Source organism: Ips typographus, linkage group LG3 (genome assembly GCF_016097725.1).
Source record: "Ips typographus isolate SLU linkage group LG3, UJ_Ityp_2.0, whole genome shotgun sequence".
Taxonomy (NCBI): domain Eukaryota; kingdom Metazoa; phylum Arthropoda; class Insecta; order Coleoptera; family Curculionidae; genus Ips; species Ips typographus.
Genome location: NC_138424.1, coordinates 14,578,541 through 14,598,712, shown reverse-complemented (window position 1 = coordinate 14,598,712; position 20,172 = coordinate 14,578,541). Strand labels below are relative to the sequence as shown.

The window sequence follows — 20,172 nt, the reverse complement described above, 5'->3', positions numbered from 1 at the left end:
AGAGCATCACGGGCTTCAAAAGTGAGTACTGCTACCCTATGCCTAAATAAAAAAAGCTGGAATTTAAGCTGACGACTCCTATTTCACCAACATTTCTAAGAAAATGTCGGTCAGAAAAACCAAAATAATTATATTTATCAAGAACACAATGAGAGATCAAATTAATGAATGCTAACTAAAGCAGAATTATTATGTAAGAATGGAAATTTTGAAAAAATAGTTATTGGACCAAGTTGGAGAACATTTGAAAACTTGCCATTTCTGCTTTGCAAATATGATGCAAACTATTGGTTTTAAATGGAAATAGACCAAAAACTATAAATAGCCACAGAAAACTATCTCCAACTGGAAAATCAGTCAGTAATCTTAGTAAAAGTGAAAAATATTGTTAATTATCAAGCTGTAATTTATGTTGATACGTAAAAAAAAATCGCTTAAAGGCACGATCCGAGCAAAAGATATAGTCATTCTTCACCTGTTTGACGTCATTCTAGATGGGTACAATTTTGACTCTAGTGACTCGCGCAGTTTATTTAATAAACTGATAAAAACGTTAAAATAATCTGACATTAGTTGACCCGTCAAACTGACAATAGCTGTAAGTATAATCCTCGTCTAATGAAATGAGATAAGAGATGTGACGTAACAGTCAGCGGTCATTGTACACATGTTAGGGCCGATTACACCGACATATTTAAGGACACCCTAGACTAGGTTTTAATTTGTCTATGACATTTTGCACATTAGCCATCACAGTCAAATCACAACTTAGCCTAGGTGAACCTTAGGGTTCCCTTAATTACGTCGATGCAATCCGCCAATTATCATTTCCATTTATTTTGATACTGTATTTGCGATAAGTGCTTTGTGTTTAGTTCGATTTCTGTGTACATTTGATTAAAAACTTAATGTCCATAGGCCAATATCAAAAACTTTTCGCCTACTATTGGCGTTTCAAGTTAAGATCGCAGCACCAGTTGAACTAAAACCGGGCAACCCGTTTCTAACCTAACATTATAAATAATATGACACTGTCTCTTCATATTTATGAAACCAGTGCTAAATTCCTAACCAAAATCAACATAAACAAACGGAGAAATGACAGCTGAAATGCCCAAAACTGATCACCAGAAGGCGAACTCTCTAACGAATAGCAAGGAAATTTCTTTGCTATCATAGAAAACCCTTCTCTATCGTAATATATGGTACTCTCTACGTTTCAATTGGTGAAGATCGGCACTCAACGTAGCTATTCGGGTTGTGTAAAATAGAAAGACCAAATGAGGTCTTGCTATGATTTTATCTCTCTTGCGGCTATGAAATTTTGTATTTACCAATCTTTCTTTTCCGTCGTCTTCTAAAATTCAAATGTTTTGTTTTTTAACCTTTATGCCCGTCAGTGTCAACATTGTGTCAATAAGGGTCCCCAACATTTGATTGTGTTTGCACCCCCCTTGCATCTATTAGTTATTGTTTTTGAGGTGTAAGCTGTTCATGATGGAATGGTTGTGTTATGGCTATATGGGTTCCATCAACACATCCTAAAGTCCCATCCTACTTTCTTCACAAAATGCATACAAATTGTTTACAAGCAACTGAAAAATATTAATGGTCCAAAAAGAAAATAAGAAACTGAAGAGACAGAACTACAATAAATAAAACCAAGAACAAAAATGGCAGCAAAACAAATTATTTTAGAATGTAAACTTAAAAATATGATTAATTACTGAAAAAAAGTAGTAAAAACGTAGAATTATTCAAATTATTGTCATTGATACTTGTCATTAACCCTGAATACGACGAAACAAGTAAAAGCCCTAGATTTATTACTAGAAATTAGTCAATGTTTTTAGGACCGATAAGTTTCCGTTTTCTGTTGACGGTGTCAGCCGAATGTGATAGAAAATAGCTTAGAGAGTACCAACAGTTAATAGAAAGAATTTGGTTTTCTTTCTTGTCTATTTCTATGCGTTTTCTATTTCCTACATCGTTACGGAGTTCGCCTCCTGAAAGAGTATCTCTTATCTTGAAACGCCAATAGTCTACTTAAAAACAAGTGATTACGAATTAGGTTGGCACTAGTGGTCAAATGTTATTGGCAATTAGCGGTATAATTTACACAGCAGAAATCATAAAAAAAAAACAAGTTATGTCAAAAAACTCCGGCTCGGCCACCATTTGAATTTTCAGGTTAATCACTGTCAATCTGATTCTTTAGAATCCTAAAGTTTTTTGTTGTATCAGAATTTTTAAAGTTTTTTTGAGTCTAAACTCGTCTGGCAGTGTATTAATATCACAAAAAAGTTGTTTTTGATACTACACCACTAGAAGATCCAACCATAAGAACCAGTGCCCCAATTTGAATAATTCCCCAGCAAAATGCGAAGGCAATAATTGGAATTAGACCATTCGTCTCCCGAAGAAAAGCAATTTATAGTGGATGTGTACAAAGAAATATTAAATGAAGACCCGGATGCAAAACCATATACAGGATAATTCAAATTCGACCCTCACCATTGGGATTTTGGAAACTATAAGTGATTAGAAAAAGTTTAAATTTGGAAGAAGTTGCGCAAATTAAAGCTCAACCAAATGCAGTTTTAAAAATTTTGAGTTTCCGAGTGCTCCCGAAGATATCCGAAAAAAACTGAAAATTTGATTTTTTGTTCATATATATTTTTAACCTTATTTGAAGAGATATCGCGAAATTAAAAGCATGTTTTTCATTGCCACTTTTTCCCAGCTATTCGATGATGGATTCAAATTTGCCACACGACGTTTCGTTTTTTTCTAGTCATCATCAACTGTCTTATTTGTTACAAACAAAATTTATACGTGCTTACACAAAAGGTTTACACACGTCAAAATAGTCACTGAATTTGATAATATAAAAATATTAAATCTATATAATGCTTCATTTATGTAAACTATAAAAAATTAGAAAAGTCATTAATAAGAAATTCATTGATTATTTATTTAACAATCAAATATTTTTTATTTTTGTTTTAAATTGCAAAAAAGGTAACAATTTTATGTGAGATGGCAACAGATTGAAGAATTTAGGACCGTAATAATATATCCCAGTTCTCAATTTATGAATTCTACAAAAGTTCGTATGTATATTCCCTTTGGTTCTCGTATGATGGTAATGGATGCTTCCGTGTGTGTTATATGAATTTTCATAATTTTTAACATGTACGATACATTGATAAATGTATAGTGAATATACAGTCAAAATTTTTAATTTTGAAAAATAAAATCGGCAGTTGTCTCTGTAACCGATATTACTGAGGATTCTAATAGCCCTTCTTTGCAGGGCAAACACTGTCACTGTATCAGCCGCATGTCCCCAGGCTAGAATAGCATAGGAAATTTTAGAGTGCACACAAGCAAAATAAACCGTCAAAGCTGCTTCTTTTGAAGCTTTTTTGATTGCTTCTTCAGATGTGGTTTCCATGAGAGTTTTAAATCAATTTTAACTCCAAGAAATTTGATAGGATCGTTGGGAATATTATTGGTAGCACGAGTAGACAGAATTAGCTTCTGATTCATTTCATCATTCATGCTCAACTGGTTGGCCACAAACCAATTAGTGACAATAGTTTGAGACTCACTTAGGTGACCATTCAAAGAATCGATATTTTCAGCCTTTCTAACTCTGGTTGTATCATCTGCGTAAATCACAGTAGTCCCCAGCGTCGAAACTGGTATTAAATAATTCAACAAGTTTGTTGATAGCCATAGTCGTCGATTTTTCATTACGAAATCCGAACTGACATTCAGCGAAAAGTTTGTGACTCTCAAAAAAATTGCTAATTCTGTTACTGCCTGTAAGTGCCTTTTCAAGCAGTTTAGACAAAATCGGTATAACAGAGACAGGCCGATAATTCGTGAGTTCATCAGTAGTACCTTTTTTAAAAAAGGGTACCACTTTTGACACTTTTAGAGTCTCTAATACTGAAATTGAAGATTCATAATGCTTTTAATAATTTTTAAATTCATATTATGATAGTCAAGACCATTTTTATTTTTTATTTTGTCAGTTAAATCCCTAAGTTCTATTTGAGTTATAGGCAAAAATGAAAATGTTACTGAAGGGAAAGTCAATCTCATAGCATAACTGTAATTAAATGAGTCAAAAGTAGTCTTAGGCTCAAGTAAATTGTCCACTATATTTCAAGCAATGTGTGTAAAATATTGGTTAGAACATAGAGGTATAATAAATCAAATTATCACATGGAGACTTATTTCTTAAAAGATTCTCTTTAACTACCTTCCATATTGCAGTAGGTTGGAAACTATTTGTCTTTAAATATTCAGTGTATGCATCATTCTTCCTCGTATCTTCCTGGTAGGAATGTTTAAGACGATATTTCAATTTATTTATTTCTGGAGTGTTTTTTTTTTGCTTTGCATTACTTGGTAACTAAATGTAATGTATCTCTTTTGTTTGCTAGATCATTATTATACCAACTTAGCCCCAGCGAAAGTTTTTTTTGTTTAAATATTTTTTTCAGGAAACGCAGTATTTATGTTGTTTTTTCAAATATTTACGAACAGATTATACTTGTCTTCAGTGGATGGAAAGACGAATCAACAAGACTGATCAAATTATGGAGGGTAAAAAGGCCTTGTTCAGTAATAGGTCTGATCGTGCTTAAGATATTTGTTGGGCTGACATCTAAAATTGGAACTGTTGCAGACACAGTCAGGTGGTCAGACAGATATAGGTTGCTTGTGCAAGCACGCGACCCTTCAAAATTAATGAAAATATTGTCAAGACAAGAATGACTATGAGTTGGGGTAGAACTTAGAGGCGCAAAACCGGATGACTTAGCGAAATCAATAAGAGTATTTGTCGTTGAATCATAAGTCAAAAAGTCTACATAAAAATAAATAAATATAAAAAATCCCCATTGATTAAGGTATACCAGGTGTCCAAGAGCACCCTGGACATAGGAGATTAACATGGGAAAACGGTTTTGATTTTTTTGCGCCTGTACGGTTGATTTGATTGAAAAATCGTATTAATGAAAGTTGTAGTACCTATCACGGACTAGTTTTCTGTATTTTTTTCGGATCGCTAACTTGAGCCCTTTCGTCGTAAAACACGAACAAAAATGAGAAAATTTAAACTTTTGGCCTGCACTATACAGGGTAATTCAAATTCGACCCTCACCATTGGGATCTCAGAAACCATAAGAGATACGAGAAAGTTTAAATTGGGGCAAAGTTGCGCAATTTAAAGCTCAACCAAATGCTGTTTTAAAAATTTTGATTTTCCGAGTACTTCCGAAGATATCCGAAAAAAACTGAAAATTTGATTTTTTGTTTTTATTTATTTCTAACCTTATTTGAAGAGATATCCCAAAACTAAAAGCATCTTTTCATTGCCACTTTTTCCTAGCTATTCGATGATGGATTCAAATTTGCCACACGACGTTTCGTTTTCTGTCAGTCATCATCAACTTTCTTTTTTCTTATGGGCGCCATATTGGATTTTTAGCCCACCAAATAGTACGTTTTATTCTGATTTTAGTGATGTATCATAACTTATGATTTGCTTCATAAATAACAAAATAATTGAATAAAAACTATTTTTACTTTAGTTATTGGCTTTGAGTTAATGGGCCGTTTTAAAAAATGTCATTATTTGACAGTACTTGTCAAACACGATAATTCGGACGATCATTAGAGCGTCAATCATAGTTAAAAATGTATCTAGAAAAGAAACCCCCGCAGAAAATGTTATTATTATACAAACATTGCTGAACTATTTAGGTTAATCAGAAAAAGAGATTTGTTAGCATTATCTCTAACTTAAAAGGCTTATTTATGTTTCCAAGAGAAAGATCATCATTTTAGGAACTTCATTTTTTGCCAAATTTAAATTTTTTATAATGTTAAGTGCAAGTTTGTAGTTATTTATACAGTAAGTGACAAACCATTTTTTATTCATTCATATTTATTCGAGTGAATAAACCGGTTTAAGTCACGTGTCTTATACAGTATTTTATTAAATTTCGACTTTTTATATTAAAAAAAAAAACTAAAATTACAGTTCTATTATTTGCACCGCGCCCCGTAGATGTAACATTGATGTTTGTTTGTTTACATCTGTAAATAAGCGAATGTCATTCAGAGTGATTTAATAGTTATTTATACAGCAAGTGACTTAAACCATTTTTTATTCACGAAAAGAACAACTAGGTCCACAAGCGTAGCGAGTGGCCTAAGCTCTTCGAGTGAATAAACCGGTTTAAGTCACGTGTACACCTTTGTGACTAAGTATGTTCAGGCCAATTGCGTGTGACAAGTACTACCAAGTAATCTTCATAAAAGATCTCATTCACTCAAAGGTAACAAAGATAAAATCTCTAAAAGCTCTAATGATGAAGTACTGTCAAATAATGACATTTTTTAAAACGGCCCATTAACTCAAAACCAATAACTAAAGTAAAAATAGTTTTTATTGAATTATTTTGTTATTTATGAAGCAAATCATAAGTTATTATACATCACTAAAATCAGAATAAAACGTACTATTTGGTGGGCTAAAAATCCAATATGGCGCCCATAAGAAAAAAGAAAGTTGATGATGGCTGCCAAAAAACGAAACGTGGTGTGGCAAATTTGAATCCATCATCGAATAGCTGAGAAAAAGTGGCAATGAAAAGGTGCTTTTAGTTTTGGAATATCTCTTCAAATAAGATTAGAAATAAATAAAAACAAAAAATCAAATTTTCAGTTTTTTTCGGATATCTTCGGAAGTACTCGGAAAATCAAAATTTTTAAAACAGCATTTGGTTGAGCTTTAAATTGCGCAACTTTGCCCCAATTTAAACTTTCTCGTATCTCTTATAGTTTCCGAGATCCCAATGGTGAGGGTCGAATTTGAATTACCCTGTATAGGCGGTTGTCGGGCAACGGGTAAACAGATCATTGTTGCTGGTACGGTTGCTCGACAACCGCTTATACAGTGCAGGTAAAAATTTAAAATTTTCGAATTTTTGTTCGTGTTTTACGACGAAAGGACTCAAGTTACAGATCTGAAAAAAAATCAGAAAACTAGTCCGTGATAGGTACTACAACTTTCATTAATACGATTTTTCAATCAAATCAACCGTACAGGCGCAAAAAAATCAAAACCGTTTTCCCATGTTAATCTCCTATGTCCAGGGTGCTCTTGGACACCTGGTATATTACTTTTCGACGTAGAATCGATGATTAAAATTTTTGGCAAATATTAAAAAACCCCTTATATTAAACTGGCAATAGCGCTCATCAAATCAAAAATCAAATTTGATTTTTACTCAGTAAATCCTCTTTTGTTGTAGTTTAGAATGGCACAAAGTATTTGCTGTCATATACGGTACAGATTGTAAAAAAGACTTACCAAACTTTTTGTTGCTTTTTGGGCCATACTGAGTGAGAGCTTTGTTAATTTTGCTGATTATATGTATCCTGAAAGCCTTTCCTTCAGACAGTCGGACACACTCTCTCTGAGTTTGACTAGCCAGTTCTCGGGTGGGACACAAAATCAGAGCTCGAAAACCTTGTTTCTGTGGCTCTTTCAGCTGCTGAAGAATTGGTACTAAAAACGCTGCTGTTTTTCCCGAACCAGTCGGAGCACAAGCTAACAACTGCCTCCCCTAAATCCACATCAAATTAAAATAAAAACAAATCATATTTACAGGCAATTACTCACTTCTAACATAGTAGGCACTGCCTGCATTTGAATCGGAGTCGGTTCAGTGTAGCCACATTTTTTTAAGTTTTCTACAAGTGTTTGATCTACTTTGAAGTCCTCAAAACTCCTAGCAGGATCCGGAACATTTTTTCCATATACTGTAATTGCGTTTTGATTTCTATAGCGATTCACCTAAAATACAAAATTGTAAATCAAAATTGTTTAAAAATGTAGTAAAAATAGCACCTCCTCTTCTTGTAATAACCGTTTCTTTTTCTGTTGCTCTTCTTCGCTTAAATGTTTCCGTTTTTTGCCTTTTCTACCACTGTCATTTGAATAATTGTTTAAATCACTCAACAAAGTTATACCATCATCTAATTGAGTTTTCTGTGTCTTATCAGAATTTTCTTCTAGGGGTTCAGTTTTAATTGGTTTAGGCTTCAAAATGTTCGCCTAAAATAACCAGTTTTCTGACTGAACGTTCATTAAGTCAAAAAAAATTACATTACCTTGGAAGAAGTTTTGTTCAACATAGAAGATTTGGGAAATTTTAAACCTGCTGTGAGCTTCTTAAATATATCATAGGCATCCATAACTATGACTAGTTAGCGCATCCAATTAACAAGAGTAGTGATATCTGTAAATCAAATCAAAAAAATAATTGATATTGTTAATAACGGATTATTATGTAACACAACCACAATGGATTCCATGAAAATCTTAATGAACAAATGTCTTCACATCGGTTGTATACCAAAAACATGGCAAAATGCCCAAGTAATCTTGTTGCACAAAAAAGGAGACAAATTAAATCTCAGCAACTTTCTCCCAATAAGCTTATTGCCCCATCCTTATAAGCTCCTTACCAAGATTCTTACAAACAGGCTTCCGCGCAAACTAGATGAATATCAGTCGAGTGATCAGGCTGGGGACGTAGCACCGTAAGCATCATCAAACATAGAAAAGAGTCCGTAGCGTCATCTCACTTTTATAGATTACAAAGAGGCGACCATCACAGTTAAAGTGGAAGAAGATGTAACAACCAATCTAATACCAATTAACAGAGGCATCCGACAAGGAGACACAATATCCCCTAAGTTATTTACCCTTGCATTGGAGGACGTATTCAGAAGACTGTTGGCAAACAACGAGAGAGTCGGGAAAAATCGGTTTAAACATGAACATCGATAAAACCAAACTGTTGACTGCAGATCCCGGCGACGTACACTTAGAAGGACAACAAATAGAGAAAGTCAACGAATACACATATTTAGGACACACCATAACACTGGGTAAAGAAAATCAAAAAAGCCGAAATAACAAGGCGTATTCGACTAACATGGGCTGCTGTAGGAAAATTGGGAACAACATTAAGAAATCCAACACCTCCTATCAACCTAAAAAAAAAGGTTTTCAACACAAGTGTTTTGCCAGTCCTGACTTATGGTATGGAAACAATGACACGTTGACTTTCCTGTGTTAATCATTTTACTTGAAGAAACGAGGCGAGGCGAGGCCGAGGCCGAGGTTATTTCAGCAGCAGAGGTAATTTCACAATTTAAGGATGTGATCATGTATTGTTATGTATGTGTACCTCTAAAACAAGCAAAATAAACTATTATTATACTATTTCTCAAAATCGATTATGCTGCGAAAACTACCATAAGAAAGAATAAATATATTTTTGAGTAGAAATTTAGTTGACCAATAAAAGAAATTCTAACTAATGCCGAATTTAAGAAAAAAAACTCTCTGAATCAAGATACTCAATAAAAATATAGGTATTTTCTTTAAAATCAAGCCCAGGAAACAAACTCACATTTGTTTTTTTTTTTCTGAATATTTTAATGATGCAGAAAAAATTATAATAATCATAGAATTTTACCCAGTTTAATGTTATAATTATGTCAAATTTAATAAATTAAATATTATTTTTAATGCCAAACCTTTAATTTATTAGAATTCTGGTAATAAACATTTCTGCCACAAATTTTGAATCTTGCCCCTCTGTGCGTTGGAGCAATTTTGATCAAATTTGGAACAACTTTTTTGTTCTAGGTGTTATAAATGATAAACTTTTGGACGAACTACAGGACATATAGACTGACAAGTGCCAGTACATAAATAGTAAATATTAAATAAAAAGTTGTAGCTTGTAGCCGCAGTCCATTTTCTTTAAGCCGGCACCCAAAACAAAAACGAAAAAGTCAATAACATCATCATTTTTGTGATAATATTCATATGTCAATGCTAGGTTGTCAATACAGCAGGTGCAAAAAATGCAAAAAGATTTAATTTTAGTATTAGCCATAAGAAATTTTGGTTTTTAAGTAAATTCAATTATTGCTAATACTAAAATTAATTTTTTTTTATTAATTTCTTTGGTCTTTAACTAATATTAATACTATTACTAAAACTAAATTTTGTTTTAGAAACTAGGCTTTATACCTACTTATTATGTGATGTTAATGACCACTGCTTGCCGCCACTGCTTATTTTTCAACAACTTTTTTATTTTACAACATCACGGGTAAACCAGTGCAAACGGACCTCCGCGAGGCTGAGGATCGCCACCTTTGGAAGCATAAGGTTACGAGCTGCAAGTAGCCATAGTGCCACGTTGCTTCAGACATGAAGATACGACGAAGAAGAAGAGACTAAGAACCACACAATGAGCAAACTATGTTGGGAGTAAGCCTAAGGGATCATATACAGAATGAGGAAATTAGAAAAACAACAAAAGTCGACTATGTTATAGAGCACATCGCACGTCAGAAATGGCGTTGGGTGGAGCATGTGGCACGACAAGACAATGACAGATGGACAAGACATATAGTACAGTGGCGTCCAAGGCAACATAAAAGAAGTCCTGGTCGTCCACGGAAACGATGGATCGACGATATAAAAGAAATAGGGAGAAGAAAATGGCCCCAGATGGCAATGAACCGATCCGAATGGAAGCAGCAAGGGGAGGCTTATGTCCAGGAGTGGATGCAAAAGGGCTGCTGAAAGAAGAAGATGTAACACTGCATTGTTATCATCATCATCAGTGATGAGCAAAATATAAAGAGTAGTATTTAATCATTTTCAAACATACATAAGAAAATTTGTACTAAAAAATGATTTTTAGTACAAAAAGTTCTACTTTTTTGCAGTATTTTATATTTGCTGTGCTTTTGTAATCAAACAAGACGATTTTATAAAAAATGTTGTATGCAACCCATAATGATGACGTTATGTGTCACACGTAGAAAAAAGGCTTAAAAGTTCCTCGATTTTGCACTAAAAATCATTGAAAAAAGTGAACTTTTTTGCACCATTTTATAAAAAATACTTAAAAAACGGCTATCCTACTATTAAATCATTAAAAACCTAATAATTAATTAGTTTGGCAAGATCCAGAAGTAGCAAAATTAACAATATGTTTTAACAACACAATATAGATTTTTTTCCTTATCAAATTTCCAGATTGGACAAACTTCAAATTTCCACAAAGAGGAACTGTGTGATTTTTCAGCAAAATTAAAAAACAAATTAACAAGTATAGATGAGATTCCTGCAAGTATAGTCAAATTGGTACTACCACATATATAATCAAACCACTAACATACTTAATAAATAAATGTCTCAAGTAGGGATGCTTTCTAGATCAGTTGAAAATTGCTCAATTTAAACCGATTTATAAGAAAAGTGATGAAAATGAAATAGGAAACAGACCAATAAGCATCCTTCCAGCATTTTCAAAAATTTTTTAATTGGTTTTATACACACAGCTACATTGCCGGAAGATCAGTACAAACAGCAATTTTTCAGACTACAAGTCATATCCTTGAACACATAGAAAACCATAAACTAGGAACTCTATGGAGTTATAAGTAAGGCACTAAGTTTGATTCTTACTTATCTCATAGATAGATAGATAGATAACAGCTTTCATTTAAAACAAATAATTACAGGGTAATTATGTTTAAACACGTCAAAGGGGAGGAAACAGCAGGTTAAACTATTTAAGGAAGGCAAGCCTTACACATCAAATATAAAAGAAAATCAACACGGAATAGCCCAGGGCAGTATTCTGGGGACACTACTCTTTGTAATTTACATAAATGATCTAAATTCTATAGCAAAAGAAAATGAAAAAATTGTCAACTTTGCAGATGACACAAATTTACTTGTAGGTTAGGAGGAAATCAGCACTTTAATTCAGTCTGGAAGAGATCTGTTTATTAGGACTTCTGAGTGGTTTAAATAAAATAAATTAAAAGCTTTAAATATGGAAAAAACAAATGTAATTATTTTTTCAACAAAACAAGGTACATTTAACAAACCTAATGAAATACACCTTCTCACTAACTAGCCAAGAACACAAAATTTTTGGGAGGGCAGATTGATGGATTTCTAGATTGGTCTGATCACATAAATGTTCTGCTAGGTAGGTTAAACTCAATTTGCTATGGAATTAAAATTGTCTCCAGATATCTGAACCTGGCAGCCCTTAGAATATTGTACTTTGCTAACTTTGAATCAATTATGAAGTATGCAATTATGTTTTTGGGGTAGAAATACTTCAATACAGCATGTATTTGTAATTCAAAAAATGGCCATTAGATTAATTTGTAAAATGAAATACAGAGATTCATGAAGATCCATCTTTAAAAAAATAAAATAATGACAGTTTATGCAATTTATATACAGTGTGACCCATTTAGAATGGAAACACCCCTATAAAATTTTAGGTTATTAACCGATTTCAATGATTTTTTTTTGAAATAATTAGGAATGAAATGTCTATTACGGGAGAAAATTTTAAATATTTATTTCAGTTTTCAGGTCATATTACCATACTTTTTCTTGATAGAAAATGGAGAATTTTTATTAGCGATTTTTTTATTGAAAAAATTACTACGCCACTGGATCTATAGTGCTTTCAAATAGCTGTGACCAAAATTTCATGAAAATCTATTCATTAATAACAAAGTTATGACAAATTAAAATTCAAAAATCCTCTAAGCCAACGGTCACAAAAGAACACCCTGCATCAACTGTTGCCATAGAAATGGTGTTACTATTTACTTGTTTATTATTAATTATTAATTGATTAATTTCTAAAAAAAAAAAAAAATCTTGGTCACAGCTATTTGAAAGTACTATAGATCCAGTGGCGTAGTAATTTTTTCAATAAAAAAATTGCTAATAAAAATTCTCCATTTGGAAAGTATCGTAATATGACCTGAAAACTGAAATAAATATTTAAAATTTTCTCCCGTAATAGATATTTCATTCCTAATTATTTCAAAAAAAAAATCATTAAAATCGGTTAATAACCTAAAATTTTATAGGGGTGTTTCCATTCTAAATGGGTCACACTGTATATGAGCGTCTCATATACAATGTGACCCATTAAAAAGAACCAAAATCTATTTAACATCAATGTCAATCATACATACAACACAAGACAAAAAGATGTAAACTGTCCAAAACATAGGTTAACACTCACTGAGAAGAATACAAAATATATGTGTATTCGTCTATTTAACAACCTACCAGACAAACTGAAAACATTGAGGGACAAAAGTTTTAAAAAAGAAGTAAAAAATTTACAAATTGAATTAGAACCCTACACAATAGATGATTATTTCTGTAGAGGCAGAACTGTTAAATAAATTTTACTTATTCTCTGAAATCTGTATTTAGGAAGAAATCGCTGAAAATGTATATAAGTATCTTTAAGTACTACATAGTTCATAGTTTACCATGACGCTATTTCTTTTGTATTAGTTGATAATGTACATTGTACTATATCCTAATCACAATTTGAAATAAAGATGAAATAAATTGAGCAATTGAAAATGATATGTTGTAATAATGAGTAGATAATTTAGTTTGATATAATTTATTACTTAGGTTCATTGCTCCTTCAAAAAAAAGAGAAGGTTTCTTATAGTACTATCATTTATTTAAAAAAAAAAATATGTTTTTGGTTAATTATTTATTTTTCAGATACTCACATGTTTGAATTCAATGTTGAGTTTTGATGAAACAGCTTAAACTTTATTTTTAGGGTTAAAAAGAGCAAAACCTAATTCTTAAATGCATATTTAAAAAAAAACAAGTACCTAAGTATACTAGGTATAATTTTTTGACGAGTGTGGCACATTATTAGTTTTGGGAGGTATGTAGCTACTAAAAAAAAATTATAAAGTTCACCAAAGTTTTTTACCAAATTATTTAGCAATCAAATGCACAACTTAGCCTCCATTTAACTAAAGCTCTATCAACTATACCTATCTAGTTCCTGATATAGCAATGCTAATGCATCGAATTTGTATCACCCTGTATAGATAATAAAAATTAGTATGATATTAAATAAATTGTTAATCAAATTTTCCTACCTTTTAAAATGGTGTTTTTGACTGTAAAAAATTGACTAATATAGTCAAAATTTTACCCTTTGAGAATGACGTCAAGCAGGTGAAAAAACACGCATGTCTGGAATTAGATCACAAATTTTAACCTACAAATGCTTCGAAAAATGAGTGATCATGAGAGTTTCAGTTGACATCTGGAAACTGTTTCTTTTCGTACTCGAAAAAAAGCAGCACATTTAGAATTAGCATTTGGGCCTTCTCATTGTAGCACAGCATTTTTATACCTTTGATATTCGTTTAAATCAAAGTGACAGTAAATGTCAACGTTTTTAATTTAACAGGACGGCAAAATTAACAACGTGCCTTTTTTGCTAAAATTGTTTATTTCACATGTTTGATATGCGAGAAACAAAGATGTAAAAAGATGACGTCATTCTCAAAAGGTAAAAATCCAACTATACTAAGAAAAAAGTAGTAATACTGTAAATCTTTGAATTGGTCTTATAATAATAATATCCTTTATTGCCAACCATATCCTAATAAGAACCAAGGAACGTCACAGAAAGCAGGTGGGTCTAACATGCCACTACCCAAAAGAAAACTTAATAACCACAGTCCGAAAACATAACATATAACATAAGAATATGAGAAAACATTGCCAAACATTAACAAGACCAAGAAAAAAGCATTAAAAACTTGGATTAACTGTCGAACTTAAAAGAATAAAAACATTGCTGATGTACCCACTAGTGAAGGGAGTGTTTAAAAGTATTCATGCTAGACTCAGATTGCTCTAACTCAATTGGCAGCCTTCTATATGCTTTAATCACCATATAGTAAGTACCTCTCTCATAAAAACTAGTTCTGTGTAAGGGTAGGCTTAACTGGGCTCCCCCTCTGGTTGCCATATTGGCATCATTCATGTCATTGTTACTTCTGAACAAGTAAAAGTTGTTTTTTTTTACAAACATGACCAATGACATGAAATATAAAGATGACACCGAAAGGACCTCAAATTGCTCAAACAATAGCCTAGGGTGTGCACAAAATATGCATCCTAAAATCCCTGAATCTTAAAAAGAGGCCCCCAGAAAACAATTCCATACTGGATTACTGACTGGATCTGACTAAAATAGAACATGCCGAGTAAGAAAGTTGGGAAATGTGTTGTACCCAGGTCAATGCTGAATCAATGTGCAGCCCAAAAAAACTTTACTCACTGTTGGAATTGACCTGCCACACTCTCTGACCAACATTGACTCTGTGGCATGTGAGGTTTTGGCAAACTGCATCAAATTGGTTTTAGAGAAGTTAAGCTTCAAATTGTGGAGACGAGACTTAATGAGTATTCTTAAAATTGGAAGTCATATACAGGGTGTTAGGTTTGAATTAAGAATTTTAGTATACATTGTGACTGATCCTCTATAATTGCAAAGCTCATTTCACCCTCATGAAATCTGCTATTAGTTAATTTAACTATATCGAGAACTATATGCAAACTTTGAGAAAAATAAAATCGGTATATATTTCGAGACATTTGAAATATTCCAGACTTTTTAGACACCCTGTATAATTCATACATTTTCTTAATAATGTTGAATCTACAGTTTGTTACAATTTCATCAGTCTGAGTGTGCCTCAAAATGTGTACTGAATTGGCCAGCAAAATCAAAATGGCACATGGTTAATGAGAACAAAATTTGAAACAAGCCTACACTACACATGCAGATCCAGATATACCTTCAAAAACACAAAACAAAGCTTTCCAGTGAGAACACATTACCTATTTGAGTCATAAAAATGTTGTTTTCTGGTACCTAAAACAAAAACAACCCCTAAAAAATACTACAACTTCAACAGTCAAACTACTCCTTCACTGTTCAACTACAACCTTTCGGCTAACACATTTAAAGAATTTTGATTTTATAGAAGAATAATAAGAGATTTCAATTAGCAATTCAATATCTCACATCTTCACCTTACCTTTCAATTTAAAAACCCCCGTCTAACTATTCAACTAGTGTAAAAAATAATAAATTATGAAACACTTTTGATCTGAGAACACACAGTGCTTCCTTTCACTTGGATTTAATTTAAATGTTGAATCTTTGAAAACCAAATAACTAAAACACAGTGTAAACGTGTTGAGGTTAGATTCGTTTTTAGAAAGCAAATTGTAGGTTATGGTGTTTACGTATTCTTGTTCTTCTTCTCATCAACCTCATCTTTTATCTGCGTCTGGCCAAATACATTAAAGGTGGTCGTTAATAGAGAGATGAAGTGAGTAAGAACGTAAACGTGGCGGTTTTACGTTAACGTATTTAGTATAGTAATTAGCAATGAGTAAAAAGAACAAGTATCAGGAGGTAACAATAATACAAATTATAACCCGTTTGTGCATTAAGCGAGGGGGACGGAAGTTGATTGCGCATTCGCCTACTGCGCAGTTGAATTGACGCAAAGTCATTGAAAGTTTGGAGTTTCAAACCCGCAAAAATTTGTATTTGTTGTAGTATAGTGTTAGTTTGTTTTGTTTGTTTGTGGTTCTTTAACAGTTGAGTTTTGCAAATTTAAATTAAGTTGTACAGTGGACAATAATAATAGTGTTTTATAGTGCCAACCGGAAGTTGACGGCCGCCATATTACTCCCCCCGCCTCCCCCTTGTTTCTGTCCCCCTCTTTGATTGCTATTGCTCCTTCCTGCTATGTTTACATTTTTTTTATTCATTGGTAATTAGGCATTTACGAATATTCTACCCGTAGATACTTGTTTAACCTAGAGGGTTCGAAAATTGTTTTTTGTTCAAACGGACGTGAAGTACTCACTTCACGTACAGTTTAGCGGCCGTAAAATGCACTTTTACGGCCCTACGTCCGAAAAAAAAATACAGGGAAAAAGTAAATTAACAATCACTATGTCACCGTCTACGCTTATGGTTGCTGGTTACGATCTCTCTATGTGACCACTGTGTGCACCAATTACAGCAGTACACCCATCCATATCAGTACAGCAATCTTCGTCTCCCAATTTCATTTTTGCGTAAATGAAAAAATGGAAAATATTTCTGACAGAGTCAGTCTATTATTTAACGTCACATCAACAATGCATAACCAGCAATCTTAACGATAAACGTCACCGTAATTGCTAGACCCTTCTCATTTTATTTATCAAAAATTAAGAATTTCTAAATAAATATCGTTTGAACAAAAAATTTTGTGTACACCTCGGCCGTGAAATAATTTTTTCGTCCTCAAGATTGTTGATGACGACAAACTTTCTTTCGGCCGAAAAAATACCATTTCACGACCTAGGTATACAAATAACTATTTGATATAGGTATTTAGAAATGCATTTGTCCAAAAAAACCCCAGTATATTATGCGATATAAGTTTAGGGCCTAGTTTTTCAATGTCCCTGTTAAGTTACTAAAAAGGTATTGATTTGATTTGATAAATTTTGTGGTACATTTGTGAAACACTTACAAGGACATTTTATGCCTTAAAAACGCACTTTTAACACTCATAAATAGCTATTATTACAAACCATAAAACACCGATGTATCCATTTAAAAAAACGCACGTTTGACAGTTTTTCTATCTGTCCGACTACCCTGTAGGTTTTTTATTTTCTGTCTCTGGGCTTTTCAACCATCTAGTATTGTCTAACTGAATACAAAAGGTCACATCAGCAAACCTTTCAGGACCTGCGAAATTGATTAATGTTTAGACTACCGTTTTGCTGACAAATCTATTGTAATGGAATATTTGAGTGTGTAGCTATAGGGTAAACTTTGCTATAGGCCACCTTCGGGAGACATATCTCTCTTCTTAGATAAAATAGAGCTTATGTTAACAACAATCTTTTCACAAAACAAACTAATAGTTATTGCAGGCGATTTTAATGTAGAACTTTTAAACGAGAACAAAAACAAAGTAGAATTTCTGTCACTGCTGAGATCTTTTGATGTAAATCAGACAATTTTTGAAAACACTAGAATATTCGAACATAGTGCTAGTTGTATTGATAACATCTTTTCGCGTGCAGGTTTTTTGAGAGCTGACGTTTTTGAAAGCTTTGTATCTGACCATACTGCCCAGAGAATTGAGTTTCTGATAGATGTTAAAGAACCGCCGGTATACTCCAGAATATTTTCGGATATAAATAAACTCAACTTTTTGGACAGTCTAAGAACAAGACTGGTTGGATGTGTATAATGTAGAAAAATGTAATGTAAATGAACAGTGGAGTGTCTTTGCAGACACTGTTGTAGGTTTCCCCCAACACTTTCCCCGAATACATTAACAATCAAGGTCAAGTAAAAGGCCACCCCCCGATCCTCTTTTGCTGGAATGCAAACGCAGGCTGGATAATATGCTTATGCTCTCCAGGTTTGACAATAACTATAGACAAAGATACAACGAAGCAAAAAGGGCGTATGACATAACGTTAAAAACAACCCGTAGAAAAAGTTATGAAGATCGCATTAAAAAAGCGGACAATAAAACAAAATGCATGTGGTCAATCTGTAGAGACATAACTGGTGGAAAATCCAACCTTGCAGAGATAAAAGTCTCGGGACGTTCTGGGGACATAGGAAATTTGTATAACCACCACCTTTTAGACGTAGCTCCAAAACTTTTTAAGAGCCTGCGGGACATTCCATTTTCATGTAATATCAATAGTAATATAAGAACAATGTTTTTAAAACCGGTGTGTCCGGATGAGATTGAGGAAATTGCCAACAAGCTAAAAAATAAACATAGTAGCGGGATAGATGACCTTCCACCAAGCATAGTAAAACTGGCAACACCTGTGCTAAAAAACGTATTGTCATATTTAATAAATAACTCGTTCAGTGCTGGAATTTTTCCAGACAACCTCAAAATTGCATTGATAAAACCCTTATATAAGAGTGGCGATCCTGAAAATCTAGACAGTTATAGGCCTATAAGCTTGTTACCTAGTTTTTCGAAAATCTTTTAATTTGCAATGAATACTAGATTGATTGGCTTTTTGGGGGAATGTAATGCTTTCAGTAATTGTCAACACGGATTTATTAGAGATAGATCAACTCAAACGGCTGTTTTCGAATTTATAGGGCGCATATTAAGTAACCTAGAAAAAGGTGAGCTTGCAATTGGCATGTTCCTTGATCTATCTGAGGCTTATGATTGTTTGAATAGACGTATACTTATTGAGAAACTGGAACTGAATGGTATTAGGGGCAACGCAAAGAATTGGCTGAGTAGTTATTTAACAAACAGAAAACAATGTATTAGCGTAACTAAAAATGGAATAACGGAACGTTCCGCTATTTTGCAGAACGATAAAGGAATAGCGCAGGGTAGTATTTTGGGGCCACTTCTGTTTATAGTGTTTGTTAATGATCTGCCTTTCATAATTGGAGATCCCTCTCAATACATTGTAAGTTTTGCAGACGACACTAACTTGCTTACAGGGTGTAAACCGAGTGTAAACATTTGGATAGCGCAATGTTGAAATCAAGAATTTTCTTTGAAGCGACTGGCGACTGGTTTTCAAAAAACAATTCTGAACAAAGAAAAAACAAATGCCATTGTTTTCAAAACCAAACAATCGACAACCGCTAAACCAGAAACTTTTAAAATAAATGATGCAAACATCACCATATCCGAAAGTGTAAAATTTCTAGGTATTTACATTAATGAATTTTTAGATTGGTCAGTCCATATAAACGATACAGTTAAAAAACTAAATTCAGTTTGTTATGGTATGCGGGTAATTGGCAAATACATGGAAGAGAAAATACTGAAAATGGTGTACCTGGCAAACTTTGAGTCTGTTATGAAGTATGGTATAATTTTTTGGGGACGACATTCACTGATACAGAACGTTTTTGTAGCACAAAAACGTGCTGTAAGAATAATTAAGAAAAAAAAGTTCCTGGAAAGCTGTAGGGGTGAGTTTAGGAGTCTGGGTATAATGACATACATGCAATTTATGTGTATGAATGTCTCCTATTTTACTTTAAGCATCCTCTATCCGGCTCACAGACTCAAGCTTACAGAAAAGTGTCCACAGTATATGTGCTTAAAATTGTTTAATGTACTACCATCACAGTTAAAAAAAATTAA

The 20,172-nt window shown here is 33.1% G+C and overlaps 1 protein-coding gene across 1 annotated transcript in view; it reads right to left on the bottom strand.

The window, feature by feature from the left end:
- Nucleotides 1-16,236, bottom strand: part of ais (DExD-box helicase 52) — a 64,541-nt gene extending 48,305 nt beyond the window's left edge. Inside the window, exons 1-5 of the mRNA XM_081976626.1 lie at nt 16,042-16,236; nt 8,200-8,327; nt 7,937-8,143; nt 7,709-7,882; nt 7,397-7,652 (exon numbers count right to left, since the gene is read on the bottom strand). Coding sequence (XP_081832752.1) covers nt 7,397-7,652; nt 7,709-7,882; nt 7,937-8,143; nt 8,200-8,283 — 721 coding nt within the window. The 5' untranslated portion in view covers nt 8,284-8,327; nt 16,042-16,236. The remainder of the gene's footprint in view (nt 1-7,396; nt 7,653-7,708; nt 7,883-7,936; nt 8,144-8,199; nt 8,328-16,041) is intronic.
- Nucleotides 16,237-20,172: the final 3,936 nt, after the last annotated feature.